The sequence below is a fragment of the Pholis gunnellus genome, assembly GCF_910591455.1.
Source record: "Pholis gunnellus genome assembly, chromosome: 6".
Lineage (NCBI taxonomy): Eukaryota > Metazoa > Chordata > Actinopteri > Perciformes > Pholidae > Pholis > Pholis gunnellus.
The window spans coordinates 22,110,096-22,126,608 of record NC_136532.1 but is presented as its reverse complement, the minus strand read 5'-3'; the positions used below and the strand labels follow the sequence as shown (position 1 = coordinate 22,126,608).

General features: G+C 40.7%; 2 protein-coding genes across 2 annotated transcripts; one reads left to right on the top strand and one right to left on the bottom strand.

Moving 5' to 3' along the window:
* On the bottom strand, positions 1-8,761 carry ppef2a (protein phosphatase with EF-hand domain 2a; the record flags this gene model as incomplete). The annotated part of the gene is made up of 16 exons (XM_079161839.1): positions 1-254; positions 773-860; positions 1,005-1,171; positions 2,080-2,186; positions 2,945-3,087; positions 3,167-3,352; positions 4,516-4,848; positions 4,946-5,095; positions 5,640-5,676; positions 5,764-5,930; positions 6,389-6,435; positions 6,818-6,932; positions 7,226-7,401; positions 7,495-7,549; positions 7,649-7,776; positions 8,710-8,761. The coding sequence occupies 16 exons, from the start codon at positions 8,759-8,761 to the stop codon at positions 1-3; spliced, it is 2,205 nt and encodes a 734-aa protein (XP_079017965.1).
* Positions 8,762-11,040: 2,279 nt separating this feature from the next.
* Positions 11,041-15,812, top strand: LOC306697083 (flavin reductase (NADPH)-like). Its single transcript, XM_079160825.1, has 5 exons — positions 11,041-11,046; positions 12,845-12,985; positions 14,103-14,304; positions 14,770-14,934; positions 15,111-15,812. The coding sequence occupies exons 2-5, from the start codon at positions 12,851-12,853 to the stop codon at positions 15,266-15,268; spliced, it is 660 nt and encodes a 219-aa protein (XP_079016951.1). The 5' UTR covers positions 11,041-11,046; positions 12,845-12,850; the 3' UTR covers positions 15,269-15,812.
* The last annotated feature ends 701 nt before the right edge of the window (positions 15,813-16,513 follow it).

Below are 16,513 nucleotides of genomic sequence, written 5' to 3'. Positions count from 1 at the left end.
TCAAATGTTGGGGTCTCCCTCCAGCTTGGTGAGGTCTGTGGCCGTCCCCATGAACATGCTGCGTCCTCGCTCCAGCCGGCTCTTCTTGTCCGTGAGTCGGAAGGCCTCCATGAACTCTTCGATGTCGATGCTGCCGTCCTGGTTGCGGTCGATGGTGACGACCAGGTCGGAGATGGTGTCGTCGGTGATCTCCATCTTTAGGTAGACACTCAGCAGCTTCCAGGTCTGCCGGAAGTCCTCGATGGTGATGAAGCCTGTGTGGAGGAGGAGGATGGTTTAAGTTTAAAGAGGACAGTAGAAAAGAAGAGATTACAGAGTTTTCAAACAGGCGGATACTTAGTGAGGGAAACGGGTGTGTGGTTAGATGTGGGGGAAGGGGAGGCCAGTATATCAGTGGGTTAATCCGTGTTTTAACTGGGATGGACGTAACCTTACGTGGCCTGTGTGCATGCTACAGATTAACAGAGGCTGAGCTCTGTAAACGTCTCTATCTGGACACGACAAACACTTCACAGAGCCCTGACACACTTTACACCTCCACTGAAGCAGATTGTCTCTCATCGGATTGTCTCTGTGAGTCACTACACTGATTTCATCAATGTGTTGACCGACACATTCTTTCCCCTCAGTCAAATTGTAGAAAACACAAGGTAGAGGGACAGTTTAAGGTGGAGAACAACAACATATGCTGAAGTCAGTATGTGTGTATAGAGGTCTCCCGTAAACATGAATATACATGCAACTAGTTTCAGTGATTGATTCATTGGTTTACCTGAGTTGTCGGTGTCTATGATTCTGAAGATTGTCTCCAAGGTGGAGCGGTGACGATACAAAGTCTCAAGCAGACTCTGGTCAATGTGCTGCAACAAAACAAGAGTGCTTTCTTTTTTATTCAAACAGTATTTAAGTGCGTTTAGATTAGTGTGTCTGATTCAGCAAAAAATCCTTAAATCAGACAATATAAGTTTTGTGACCACCGTGTATCTGCAGCAAGGTATACTCACATCCGCGTTGGCTCCTTTGATGGCGAGCTCATTGAACCACTCGTGGTAGTCGATCATGCCGCCATTGGGCTTGCCGGGGACCAGCTGACAGCGCAGCATCCTCCAGGGAAGACCGAGGTGCATCACGCTCTCCACTGCAGAGGCCCAGTCGTTCAGACACAGAAGACCTGAAGGAGGTGGACATGATACCCGTCATCTCATTTCAGCCACATTCTCACAAACCAGATTTCAGCACAGAAACCCAAAAGATATCTTTGAGGTCATTTAGAAACTGTCTCTCTTCTACAGTGTTTGTAAAAAGTTCTGACAAGTTTATTTTTCAACTGTAACCAAATTGAAGGAATGCAAAATGTTTCTTTTATATAATGTCGGCTATCATTATCAGATTTTTTAAATCTTGAATGTCGAAAACAGAATCAACCTTAAGGACTCTGATCCAAAGCATCAGATCGTCTTTTATAATAAATCAACCTTCACTCTGTGAGATGATGAACATGTTTGATTCTTTCTCTTTTCCATGATCAAAAAAATACACTGGCTACACCAAGAAAGCGTCAAAACTTTTTGTTTGTTTGACGAACACGTCTCATTTTAACTTCAAGACGTCCTCCTTTCATTACAGACATTACACAGACAAGCAACTCGATCAGCTGTTGGAGATGCAGTTGAAAACACATTTTGTAAGGTCCAAAAGGAAATTTAAAGCATGTAAAAGAAGTGACCCTTGAGTTTCAAAAGCAAAAATGTAAGTAAATCTGTTGTAAAAGAACTAAACGTGAGGAGCTGAATGAAATGAAAATGACATACTTTCTTATTTACTTTAGTATGTACCTGAGAAACAAGGGTGTTGGTGAAACTAAAGTAAAACCCTGAACAACAACAGTTTCTGTGAAACTGTCAAATGTTCCTGGATGGACTTTTGGTCTTCCCACGTTTTCTGAATAGGGATTAAAAGTTGGGAGCTCACATTTCTCCCTTTCTTTGAGAACTACAAGGGGAAGTACACAGGAAATAAAGAATAAAGAATAAAGAAACACCTGATCCTGAACTGGTTCCTGATAGTCCCACTACACACCTGTGTTGTTGCTGTCGCACTTTTTGAAGGCACAGATGAGGTCAGATTTGTGCGCAAACACCTGCTCCCGCAGGACTTTGAGGGCTGAGCGCTCGGTTCGCCCGACACTGCAGACAAGAACAAATAGACAATAAACAGAATTAAAGGCGGGACAGTGGTTTTTTTACACAATCTAAAAAGACAAAAATGGTGCTTTGCTGTTGGACATTGTGTTTGGGAATTTAATCATGTCCTTCTTAACTGTTTTTGCCAAGAGTCACATGAAAAGGTCGAAACCACTCACAAGTCTGTATGCGTTAATCAATGAAGCCACACCCGGCAAACGTTTAGTTAAGCTTAGCACAAAGGTCCAAAGGTAAACAAGACAGGTAAACAAACAAGATATAAAGTGTTGATAAAGTAATGACATTTAATGCTGCTTGTAGGTTAATTGGGTTACCTTTGTACAGAGCCATGGCAGCTGTCTCCAATATTTAGCTAAGCTAAGCTAAGCCGCTAGCTGTAGCTTCATACTTACCGGTCAAACATTAGCTATCAATCTTCTTAAATGACTTGGTAAAAAAGCAAATGAGCATATTTACCAAAATGTCGCACTCCTTTTTTTTTGGAGGGTTCCAGTCTCTCACGTGCAAAGATTTGCTAATTTCTTTTTAAATATTTTGTACAATTGTACATTGCAAATATGTAGCATTTTGAAATGTTTTTTTGACAAAACAATGAGGTGTTGCCTTCTGCTCTGGGGAAGTATAAGAGGGATTTTTATATAGACAACTAATTGATAAATCGTGAAAGAGGAACTAGTTGCAGCCCTAGTAGAATGATTCACATTTCTTGAGATGAATATTTTCTGGTAGTTGTTCTGTACCTTTGTCTCACGGTGAGCTCTCTGATCATGCTGCTGGCCTGGTATTGAATCAAATAAGGCACAAGGTCTGGACCCAACTTCACGTAGGCCCCCCTGTTGCTTCCCACATCGTAGTAATTGGAGGCGGAGAACAGAGTGAGGACCTAGGTGAAACCAAAGAAAGCCTTAATGTTACAGTGAAAACATCACAGCGTCTGTGGGCCGTCAGTGTCTTGAGCTCACCTTACGGTTGTGGCAGAACTCGTAACCTTCCTGTTTACACTCGTGGGAGCGGATGATGAGTTGCAGGTTGTGTCTGTTCAGGAAGTCCTCGGTGACGTCGGGGCCCCAGTAGCAGCCTCCACCCCGCACCTCGTTGGGCACGCAGCCGTCCTGGTTCATCGGGTCGCTCCACAGCAGGTCCAGGATCTGTAGATAATACGAGAAAATAATAATTAACATGATTGAACTCTTAAGCACTTTTAAGGACTTTTAATCAATGTCCTTAAAAGTGCTCAAAAATGTCTACAATGGCAAACTGTCTGCTGAGGAAGATCATGTGATTAAAAGCTCCAGAACAGCTACTTAAAATATTTCTGAATTACTAACTTATTATATTTTATATAATATGTGTACAAACACCAGAGAGCATCACTTTACAGTTCAGATATTTCCCTGAGTTGAATGGACCAGAGTCAAAAGAGACCATGGACGTCTGCAGCCTGTACTTAAAATGGTGACGGTAGCGGGATTAATGACGCGGCGGATTACAGCAGGTTAAAGCCCACGCTGGCAACAATACACAGCAGGTGAGTGTTGTTCGTCCGACTGTGACTCAGAGCGGAGACACAAAAGCAACAAGTCATTAAATAAGTATCTCACATGTGCTGTACTTAAGTGTATTTTTACAGTGTACGTGTTGAGTGTATGAAATGGATTTATCCAACTTACTTGCACACGATAGAATCAAAGATTGCTTTTAAATACCAATGAAAGTTGACAATGCCTTGTAGTTATTGTAGCTCTGCTTTGTTTTAATAGCGTTCTCATTTTACCGCCTTTTAAAGTCGAGATGAAATAAAAACTGCCCTTTTAAATCACATCCTCAGTCATATTGTATGCAACTATTTAACGATATATGCAAACATTTATGACCCCAAAAAAAAAAATCTAGTGCTGTGTATTTTTATATCAAAATCCAATTATCTTTACTTCCTGTAAAACCAAATATGAAGTGTGCTTAAATAAAATAGTACCAGCCAATTTTAACCAATCATATGACATCATCCTATTAATGAATCTGCCACTCAGCATCGCTCAAATATTCTGTCTCACTGGGGAATGTGTCACAGTACAGAAGCTAAAGACGCTCTAACTTCTGTTTCACTGGGACATTAAAATGCATCATGTGCACTGTTGACGTTAGGATAAATGCAAAGAACAGCACTCACGTGGCACTTTACACCGCTGAGAAAAACACAACTTAAAACAAAGACAATGTGGATCAGTTGGGTTTTTAGTAAACAAATCAAAAAGAATAGAATAAGTAGGCCTACGTGAGCCAACACCTCGGGTCACTACTCATTCATCACCTGTTTCCACTCGTCTATCACAGTCTGACTGTTGACAGACTCGGAGGACGCGGCCGTCTCATTTTCTAGTCTGCCGATTGCCGGGTTGAAAATGGACCGTCTCCTTCTGGAGATCTCCACCTCGTCCACCGTGTTCACATTGAGCCGGTCGGAGAAGTCTTGCAGCGAGCGGTTCATGAAGCTGTCGCGACGAATCGGTTTGAGAAACGTGAGGGAGTTCTGACGCTGCAACACCTTGTTGGGGGACCAGACGCCCTCGTCCATATCCGAGTCAACGGACAACCTCGCTGAGCACCCGTGTCTCTTCTTTGGAGGCCTCAGCGCTGAAACATACTGTTTGAAAAAGAAACAGAAGAAGAGCAGAGATGTCAGGGACTTTCACAATGATGATGAAAAACCAAAATGAACATGTCCACGTTTGACAGCTCACATTGTGTCTGTCCACTCTGGCGAGGACACCGAGGTCTGTGGTGTCGGAGATCCCACCGTGGAGTACCAGCACCTTCTGGTCGATCACCGTGGCTAACGGCAGCCAGCTGAAAATCTTCTGCAGCAGCTTCAGGATCCGTTTGCCGTGCATCTGAGGACAAACAGGAAACCACTGTCTTCATCCTCCTCTTCTTCTCTTAATGTGCATTGTCCAGTACTTTCTATGTGTTTTGTCTCATTTTTGGAGGTGTAGTTGTCTTTATTTGACGGGTTGTTGCAGCTTGCGGATCAAGTGTAAAGATGTTGTTTCAGATTGAAAGTTCGATGACTTAAGAATGTTTATAAACCAAAATGTCAATCAAATTATTGCTGATAGTGTCGCAGGAATTCAAACTTCCTTCCATCTGAACAAAGCCAACAGAGTCAGATCAGTCATCTGATTTAATGACATCAAATCCTCTTAGCTGTTCGCAATAGGGACCAGTATAGTACTGGGAGGGCTGTATCAAGCCTTACTGAATGTTCAGGCACAGGTGATTCAAACCAATCTAAATGTGCTGCTCCAAAGATAGAAGGGATTAGGGCACATTTAGGCTGTGCTCTTTAGATTGATAAGCAGGGATGAGGAGTTAACACTGAGCTGTAAACACAATGAAAATGAGTGTGTTGAAGTTTGTACAGTGATATAAACCCACCTTGTATTTAGTCAACACCTCCTTTGTGAAGCCGTACCTACATCAGTCAGAGAAACGCAAGATAACGGTTAGAAATGTACCTTTTTTTTAGCTTCACTGTCCCTCTAGTTAGATTTAGTTCTACCTCAGGTTGATTATATGGTCCTCGTGGTTTCCTCTGTTGAGGTAGACTTCACTCGGATAGACGACCAGGAATGAAAACAGGATGATGAGGATCTCAATGGAGTCTTTGCCTCGGTCTACGAAGTCTCCGTTGAACAGATATGGCTTCTCCAAGGACGGCATGTCATTCTGTAATGTAAACGAGTAAAGTCGTGTGAAAGCCTTCTTCTGTAATCTGAATGTAAACCAATGAGAGTTTAGGAGGGAAACAATAAGTTGATTTATCGATGAGTAGATTTACTTCATTTTCAGCAACAATCTTGCTAATTGGTTAATTGTTAAAGTTGTTTCAGCATTAAAGAATGTCCCTGATTTTAGCTTCTCAATTGTAAGATAATGCTGTTTTTAAAATTTTAAATGATGTGAAACTTTCCCATCAATTAATGTATTGAGTTGCAGCACTACTGATTCACTTCATGGCCTACAGTACAGGCAAGGAGGAGAGTATTGATTAAAATAATAAAATCTAATCATTTAAACAATTCCATTAAAAATGTCTATCTATAGACGCCTCTTTCAAATTAATAATTATAGCTCATAAGCTTGAAAAAAACAAATTTGAAGTTGTTAGAAGATGAAATCTAGACCTTGTAGAAAATCAGCAGCAGGTCATCCAGTTGTCCGTGCAAATCACCTGTAATGAAGAAGATGTGTGTAAATGAATTAATAACAACAAACAGAAACAAACTGTCTACATTTCTGTCAGAAAGTGCTAGAATATTGTTCTAAAAATGATTTTTAGTTTGGACTATAAAATATCAGATATTTGGTAAATGTTTAAAAAACATTAGTTTATAACTTAAAGAAAAATAACAATCTACCAGAGCACAATTTGACATATAAGTGTCATGTTTTATCCAACAAACATTCTAAAACCCCCAAAGATTCAGTTTACAATAACAGGAGGTTTAAACAAAAAAGAGCAAATATTCACAATTTGGATGATGGATTCAGAAAACTTCTGTCATTTTGCTAAAATTGTCAGATCGATTGAATCAACGAATTCTTTGGCTCACCACAAATAGTGATTTCTTTGCTGTGGCAGGTGGAGATGCGGTTGATATTCGGCAACATCCGGAGCTGTTTCCACGTCTCGAGCAGCAGCTGGAGGACGTAGCGCGAGTGCAGCTGCTGCTGGGAGAGAAACTTATCAGCAAGACGGCTTCAGACACATGAGCAGGTAGTCATGCTATAACTGCTGTGATTCTGTGATTCATGCATATGTGCTTTTTGTCCTCATTTCTTGCACGTAACTTGAACGCAACCAACAATAAACTAATGATGCATTTTATTTAAAGATTGTTTTTCAATATATTCAAAGACAAAATACAGAAAGAAAATGTCGTAAAAGTAAAAGATAGTTGAGGAGACAAGGGAGACTCCTTCTTAAGCTCAAAACATGGCTGGCCGCGGTGTGCACCTACTTTCTTGTTCCTGAAGGCCTCCACCAGCCCGACCGCCTGCTCCGCCGTCAGAGGGAAGGTGAGGTGAGGGCCCGAGTAGATCTCTGGCACCTCGATGTTCTTGTAGCAGAAGTACCTCTCCCACTCTGCGTCCTGACATACCTCGTTCTCCCTGAAGATGTGCGAGATCAAATTCCCTGCAAAGGAAAGGACACGACGACAGCTCACACCTGGAGATTCAGGAAGTTCTTGAGCGATGCAGTTTGTCAATTGAAATGTATAAATCTTACGTTCATTGCTTGCAGGTGTGAAATTGTCCATGAGGTAGCCGAGGAAGTTATAAAGCTGCACGGGGAGGAGGCGTGAAAGTTGATGTTATTTTTGTTATTACTTTAAAGCAAACCTGCAGAACCCACACTGGATCGTCTCTTGGTGGTTTCTCACCTTTATCTGAGCCTGTTCTCCGGAGTATTCGATGGACTGGAAGATGTGCCAGGTGTATCTCCGTCTCATCTCTGTGCGGGCGACGTACTGACGGTACCATCGCTGAATCAGGACGGCAGATCTTATAGCTGAAACAGAGACAACAGGTGATCAGACAATAGCAAATGCTGCAGAGATGAAGATTGACTTCACAGTAAACACACAACAGCAGCAACAATGCAGGATTTAATAACTTTAAGTGGAATCGTACTGCAATGATGATCGATTGTCACCGTGTCCAAGTGCACTCAGACTAGAATAGAGTGGTTTTCTGTGCGATGTATTTCCTCCTCTGTTCCTGTCCTGCCTTTCCCTCCTTTAACCATCTACACACTTCCCTGCTCCCAGCATTCCTCCCAGCCAATCAGCTCCTTCCCTGTTCCCAGAGTTGCCCCCCCTGCTCAATCAGTTCCCTGTCCATCCTCCTGCCTCATCACCTGCACTTCTCTACACCTGCACTTCATCCCCTCGTCAAATCAGTTTGTATTCAAGTCCTGGTTTTCAGTTCAGTCTTTGTTTGATCCCCTGGTTTTTGTTCTGTGATTGTCTGTTTGACTTGTCGGCACAAACCATAAATAAAGATTATTTTCTTCTGAGTTCATGTGGCCAGCATTGTTATGCATTGGGATCCACTTTCTACACTCTTCTTGACATACATTTCTGTTCTTCATACTTCTTTTTCAAGTAAATTTACACAGACAGTTTGTTTCTGTAAACCTTTTAGACATTACAAGATGTTTCTCTTTCACAAATGCGGCAGTGCTAAAATATCTATACCATCTTAAGTTGGACATTTGATATTTCCTCCACCTGCTCCGACCCAGATGTGTGGTTTGAACACACATTCAACATCTGGCAAACACAATGACACAACACACAAGGTAAGACGGGTGTGGCTTACTTATGACGGCTGCATGCAGCGGAGCAGAAAGAAAAGAAATGCAGACGCATTAATACAACACAAACATCTGAGAAGGTTTCTAAGCAGGTGTATCCGTCAATGTTTGAAGGATCATGGTTACCTTTAACGGCGTTTTTGTGGAACTGGTCGGACTTTGAGACGCCACATCCCATGACTGTTCCTGTTCACAGCACCAAACAAGCACATCAGATAAAAGTTACCAGATTTAACGTATGCGCATGAATTATCTGCATTAGTTAAGTACAACACAATGAATCCATTACTGCTCTCTAAAAGGGATACATTACTTTTTGGCGTCACAAATCTGACTATACATATACATTTTCAGACACCCCACACACATGTTAAAGTAACTCTGATGCAATCCTGGCCTCTGATAAACCCATTCATTCACGGAGCAGAACGTTGAGCGTGGCTTGTCAGCAGCGGGGGAGCTGAAGCCGGAGGACGTTTCGACCTTTTAATCTCGTTATCTGCTGGTTTGCTCCTCATCTCTGTGATTGGCCTCAATCCCGCAGCACAGGACTGTTTTTACCTAAATTCTTGGAAGGCTTTACACTAAGCAATCTATGAAACTGAGAAGGCAGGAAATATCTTATTCATTTAAGTTTTTTTTTAATGAAATGGAAGAATTAAATCATTATAAAATATCCATCTGTTGTTTCAGGTAAACATATGATGCCTAAATTATTGTTTACAATTTACAAAACCCAACAAAAGATTGATCGTTTAAATCTGAACATGATATATTGCATTGAATTGTGTTTGAACGTAAGCTTATTGCTGGCTTTGACCTACTTAGAGGAACAGATGGTGGCTTTCGTCACATATTTAGCATCAGGTCAAAGTGGTGATCAAAATCTCATCTTTCCTATCACAAGACATAACTGTACAAGGCAAACCTTTTAGTGTACTAAGATATATCATTATGGAAGTGCTTGAACCAAATCTGGAACATGTTTCAGATTTTATTCTGACCTAGTAAAGATTAGAAAACTGAGTCTAATATGATTTTCTGTCTTTATCTGCTTGTTTTGGGATTTAGTGAATTGATCTAACTGCTGTAGAAATCTGAAAAGGTTCCTCTACTGTGAGATCTTTAAATCAACATTTTACTTACGTGGTCACCTCCCCTCTCCAGTCACCAGCTGCCTAGTTGTTTGGCTCTCAGTTTCAATGAGTATTTAAACACCATTTGTTCTGTTTCATCCTCCACCGGTCCACCAGGATCAGATCAAGAGCTGCAGAACGTCAGTCAGACTGGTCATCGTACCGTAGGTGGAAGAAGGACGGTCACCACAGAGGCCCCATGTGTGAAGCTCCCTCTGTCTGTGCTGAAGCTGGTTTAGTCTTTAGTCCCTCGGTGTGATCGCAGAGTCAAGGCACCGAGCCACAAGTGGATTACTTGAGCTAATGACTTGATGCGACTCGGCTGGTTTTTTATAGGAAGTGCGAATGGAAACATAGGTTTTTGATTACAGTAATTTGTAAGCGTGTGTGGTCAGGTGTGTTTGTGTTGACATCTAATGATGAACCCAGCAGCGAGTGTTGAAATGGTCGGATTTTAGAGGTCATGGCAGGCTGGAAGAAAAGCACAACACCTCCCCAAAAACAAGTTACACTGCCCTATATCATGTATTTCAGTATTATCTTTAACATATTTGTGTGTCTTTCTGTAATTTTTGTAATTTCTGTAGTGAGTTATTTATTTTACTTTCTTTTTTACCGATCTAATGTTTTACTCAATACAAAACGAATAACAAAGGGATAATCAATTCCAAAAAAGTAACTCCACTTTACTTTCGCTTAGAGTCCCATGAACACACATGTATGCCTGAAACATGCAGGTACAAGCAGGGCCATACAAGGAAAGATTCAAAATGCTTGATGGTCAATGGACTCACATAGACTTCTGATAGTTCCAGGAAGTACTTGGCGGGCAATTTGAATGCGTATATTGGTAGAAATCGAGAGACAGAACTGTGATTTTTGCTAATTAGTTGTCAAGACATAAATAGATTCACAATAGAGCAACAACAAATGTATTTAGTTACATACAGCTAGAGTTACATGCCTTTTTTATGTTTTACAGTCAATAGTTCTATTTCTTTATGTCAAGTGTTTTGATGTAATTGTATTGGGGTGGCTGTAATGGGGATATTGTAACACGTGGCTAATTAGTTAGCATACATTGACTGGGTGCTAATTTCACGTTAGAATATACTTTTTGTGACACAGTTATTCAGTCACTTCAACGTTTACTTGAAAGGGTCACATAATCGCATTTTGCGTGTTATCAAAACAATTTTAAATCCGTTTTAAAATACATAAAACGCATAACTTTTCCTTTATAAACACACCTGAACTCATACGCAACACACCGGTCTTGAACGCCTCCCTCGCTGGACGTGTACGTGACGTGTGACGCATGGCGGAGGTGAGTTAGCTAATGTTTGGTTTGGTTTGTTTTTGTTAACAACGAGCCGTCCTCTCGTTTATATGGATAATCATTGACGCCAAACTGTCATATTTTTGAGGAGTGGAAAAACGTATGTTGCCGTTTTTTGTTGTTGACACAGTTAAGCGAGAGATGTTGATTGAACTTAACATCTATTTGTCAACACATGTGACACAAGCACCAAATATTTAGGAATACATGTGAGCTTTTTGTGAGTATTTAGCATTATTTCATTCAGCCATATGCGTACAGATGGAAGGAAAACAATACTTCCGGTGTTTCTCAACTGATCGTGACTCTAAATGCGGTCCATTGTGGACATTTCTTTAAAAGCATTAAACAAGTAAACAAAGATGTTTACATTATGCAATGCAAAAAGGTTGAGCCTCGGGTCAGTTGTTAGTCCCTGTATTTAAAGACTCTTGTCCCCGCTTGTCATTGTTAGTGCAGCTCCACATTGAAAGCAGCCTTATATTCGTAGAATTCTGTTATTTCCGATGCTTACTAATTAATTGTCCACGCTGGTGGTCTAACCAGGGTACCTAACGTCACTGGGTCTATCCGATCTGAAGTGAGGTTTTGTGTGGCGGGTTAGTGACTTATGAATGTATGCTTTCATAATCTACTGCAGCATTGGGAGAGATTCTGAGAAAGGGGTTGAGACCTTTTTTTCCAGAAGGTTTTTGAAGACCTTGCCCTAAATTGTTAAATTTGATGTAACAGTTTTACTTTGATTTCATGCTACTTGGCTACTTCTGCAGCCTTATATCATCATTCAAGTGAACCACCGCTTGATTAACTTGAAGAATTGTACAGGATGTGCCTCAGGGAGTCATTTAAAAAAAAAAAAGCAATCCAACAATAAATACTTCTTCACCCCATTGAAGTATCGCACCACATGATGTGTTTTCTTCTATAAAATGGGTGCGTCAAGAGCAAAAAGCACCAGGTTGAAATTTGACTTTTAGTTATATAAGTAGGAGTGGTGCTACTGTTTGTTCTGAAGAGCTTCTAAAATCTTCGTTATGTTTGACAATATTAAAAAAGAACTATTACATATTGTTTATAAATCAAGTTGAAGAAATGCAACAAGACAATGCAAAGTGATTTACATGAAAAGTGATAAATCAAAAAATGAACACAAGACAATTATAGCACAGCTGCTGTAACAGTGCAACATCTGGCTCCATGTTGACCAGAGTTCGCTTGAACATGGCAGCTATAAACTTTCAAGAAAAAGACTGACTTCCCAACCAACATCATTTAGATTCAGTTGGTTGTTTCTGATTAATATCTGCAGAGAGCATCTGACCAACAAGCTCGTCATCCTCTCCACGGCTGCAGAAATGATACATTTGTCCCAATTTGGGAGTCAACAAAGACACCCAGTGTTTGTTCTTCTTGCCTCTTCAAACGCAAGTTTTCAACCAAGCTGGGACAACGTCAACATATAGAAACATCTTACTAAAAATAAATTGTACATGATATAACCTCTTTAGATGATAATTTATGTTGAATCAGTGACTAATGTATAAACAAGGCTGCAGTGTAACATCTACATTTTAAGCACATACTCCATCAGATGACAAACCTTAATACCTCAGATAGAGCTTCTTTATTGCACCATAATAATCGTTTATTTACACTTGGGACTTGTGAAACAGGGAGGGACCTTCCCTGTAGTTAGTTTGAGGAATCGGAGCATTCAACACGTCGTCCATTGATAAGCTTCAGCTCTGACTGAGTTGTGTGTGTGTGTGTGTGTGTGTGTCGGAAGCTGAGGATGAAGATCGCCGTACTGGGAGCCACTGGGCAGACTGGACAGTATCTGGTCAACCAGGCACTGCAGCAGGGCCACACTGTCACCGCCATCGTCAGGAACCCGGGAAAACTTACAGTGCATCATGATAATCTCAAGGTAATATGACACTCACTCTGAGTTAGCCATCTTGTTATGCTGCTGTTAACTGCATGTTCAAAGTTCAGTCGGTGTGATAGAATTGTGTCCGAATGAGGGTCGTGTTAGGTAAAATCTGAAGTACTGCAAATGTTTCTGAACAGAAGCCACAGATGTTCTTGCAGGTTTAACTTCTGGGTGTGATACTGTGCACACAGCAATGCAGATAACAATGTGGATTTAAATGCAACACTGCAAATATAAACCTGGTGTTAATCTTTTTTTTTTTTTCTTATTGTCAACAAATCTCTTTTGAAAAGACCAAAAACCATAAATGGAATATATCAAAGTATCACCCGATGAATCTAAATCATTGTTGTCTATTAAAACCCCCTAAATGAGTCTCATTCGGTGTTTTGAGTCAATCCAACTTACAACATCCTGCTACTGTAAATCCTCACTACAACACACATCATGTGTTCATCCGCAGCTGAAAATAGTCCCCGACAAATACACTATTTACTCCTGTTTGAGTGACGTTGACTTAAACTACATAATCATTTGATGTAGATCACATATTCTTTGGCGATCTCAGAAAATAACTGCGTTTTGGGAAATTGTATGTAAAGTGCAACAACAGTTAGATAAGAGGCATTTGGGTGCATGTCACTTCATCTCAAGAAAGTGTAATGGGAAGAAACAGGTATTTATTGGAAAGCAAGTAAAAAAACAACTATACTGTAGGAGAACTGGGGAATGGTACTAGTGCTCTTTGACACCGCAGCAATGGCTATAAATAATCTTAATGGAAAAACAGACACTTCTCTTGAGAATAAAAGAAGCACAACTGGATTTAAAATAGGCAAAACAGACCTGCTGAAATCAGCAGGATTGAGTTATTAATGGGAAATAATGTGAATTCACTTTTCAGTTATTAAATGTTACATGTCTCTGGTCAATTAAGATTAAGGTGGAAAAAGCTTGGAGGCTTTGGTTTAGTCATCTGTAGGAACCAATGGGACGGGCAGGAAGTGAGAAGGTTCTGAAAGACAATGCTTGTATGTGATCTCGACTCAACAAAGACGTAAAACTGCTCCTCATTATTGATTATTTATGTCTCCCCGTCTGCTGCTTTCAGGTGGTGGAAGCTGATATTTTCTCAGCAGACAGTCTGAAGGCTCACTTCAGAGGACAGGACGTGATCTTGTCCTGCCTCGGCTTCCCGGCCTCCTTCTTCTCGCCGGTGACGGGCTACTCCCTGTCCATGAACAGCGTGGTCAGCGCCATGCGAGAGGCCCAGGTCAACAGGATCATCACCATGACCTCCTGGTACACTGAGCGTAAGTGCAGCACACGTGTATTGGGGCTTTTATTACAGAATTTTACATCAACTAATTTTCTTCAAAGAGTTCTTCCTTGTTTTATTGCTCAGAGTATGATCAAACATCTAGAAATAGATCCTCACAGAGCTGCTAGCAGTCTGTATAAGTCTGTTTAATAAAGAAAAGCAGAATATACTTCTACAATTTTAATATATGTTCTTCTTTTTACTTTCTAGCGTAAAGTGCTACAATTAAAACCTTTTACGTTTATAATGTCTCATAGTTATGGAATACAAGTGTTTTTCAGGATCTGCTGTTACCTCTGTTCACAGTATTAAATACAAACAGATTGATGCTTTCATTCAGACAAATTTGAGTTCTTATAGATTTGTGTATAGATTCTCATCAGACTGAGAACTTATTTACATGCACGTTTTTAATGAAATGTGAGAGATTTAGAGTTTTTTTTCTTATTTTTGTTAGCCAACTCAGGAGTGCAGTCATCTTATCTCATCCGCTTCCTCCTGCTGCCGATGATCCGAAGCGTTCTCACCAACATGCATGAGATGGAGCAGTTTCTGCACAAGACCGAGGACATTACCTGGACTGTGGTTCGTCCACCCGGTCTTAAGAACCTGTCGGCCTCAGGTAAAAGCAGCCCTTCTGCCTCGGGATCCATTTTGACAGAGTTCAATCGCAACGCTGCTCCTTGAGGTTCCAGCGTGTATCTCCTCTCCTTTCATTAGCGGGAGGACCAGATTTAGAAATGCTGTTATTGTAATGCCGTCTGACTCCCAGTTTTTCATCTTTTGTGTCCTCCACAGCTCAAGAGTTTCTGACCCATGAGGGATACTTTGTGCCCGACAGCAGTGGTAACCCTGCAGGCAGCGCAGTGGGAAGAGGAGACGTGGCTCGCTTCATGCTCTCTCTACTCAACAGCAACGCCTGGGTCAAGAAGGGAGTCGCCATCACTACTAAATGAGAAAGAAGAAGCCAATGCTGGCAATTATTAAGCAGTCAGTTCACCCAAAGTACAAAATATATATATATTTACTTACTCCCAAATAGCTGTTGCTCTGTATCAACTCAATGTGTAAATAAGCAACTGTTGCGAACAAATTAACCAAAACAACTTCATATGGTGCGAAAATGTAATGTATGTGCTTTCTGCCTTCGTAGTCCACTACTGGATATAACTGCCTTATACAGCCTAATCTGTTTGATTTAATGTTTTTATTTACTCTTGTTCAACATATTCTTGATTTATATGTTTGAACACCTTAGTAAGTTTACCATTTAATTATGTTGGTGTTCCTACTATCAGTGGTAAGCATCTATTGCTTCATGAGGGCTCAGTGCACCTACACATCTGACTGAAGTACATGATTTCATCCACAAGAGGGCAGCGTTACACCAACAGCACTTCCATACTGTGCTCTTTAATTACAGCTACTGTGGCACCATGTATTCACATGAGTACTTTGTATCCAAATATGTACTGTATCAGTTCTGTTGAATAAATTTAAAATAATGAAACTGTAAAGGATCATTTGTGCCGCAAGTTCAACATAAGAACCTGAGAACGGGTTTCAAGCAGCACTTATCACACATGGCAGGACATGTTTGTTGCACTGATGAGTTAAATGCTTAATTAAAAGGATAAGTATGCAGCACTTTGGGCCACACCTGGCTGGCTTACTAGCCAGGTGTGGTCTGTGAGAGTCTTATTGTCTATTTATTGGTCCTGCATGGTTCAAATCTCAGCTGCTGCATTTGAAATGAAGTCCTTCACAGGTTGATGATGTGTTTTCAACTATTTCGCTAGCCTAGAAGGGCCTTTTTCTAGAAGCAGGATTGGCAAAAAGCATTGTTGGTTGGTCATGAAGCAAGAAAAGTCCAATGTTTCTATAATTGATATTTATTTTATATTGACCTAAAGGTAGTATGATTGGTAGAAGACAACACAAAATAGAGAATTGGGTGAGAGGTCATGATGAGTGTGTTGATGTGCCAGATCTATTAGACCTGATATCACCCTGTAGGGAATGTGCAGCCATCAGCCCAACCCTGTACAAATAGTTGAAATAGTCAAGATGAGATGTTCAGATATATTCTCATTAGCTGAGATAGTTCTGTGTGAATTGACATTGTAACTTTATCTTAAACATCGCTCGAGCAACACAACCAGTTCTCCAAGAATGTAATCTGATAGACCGAGAGTTAGTTT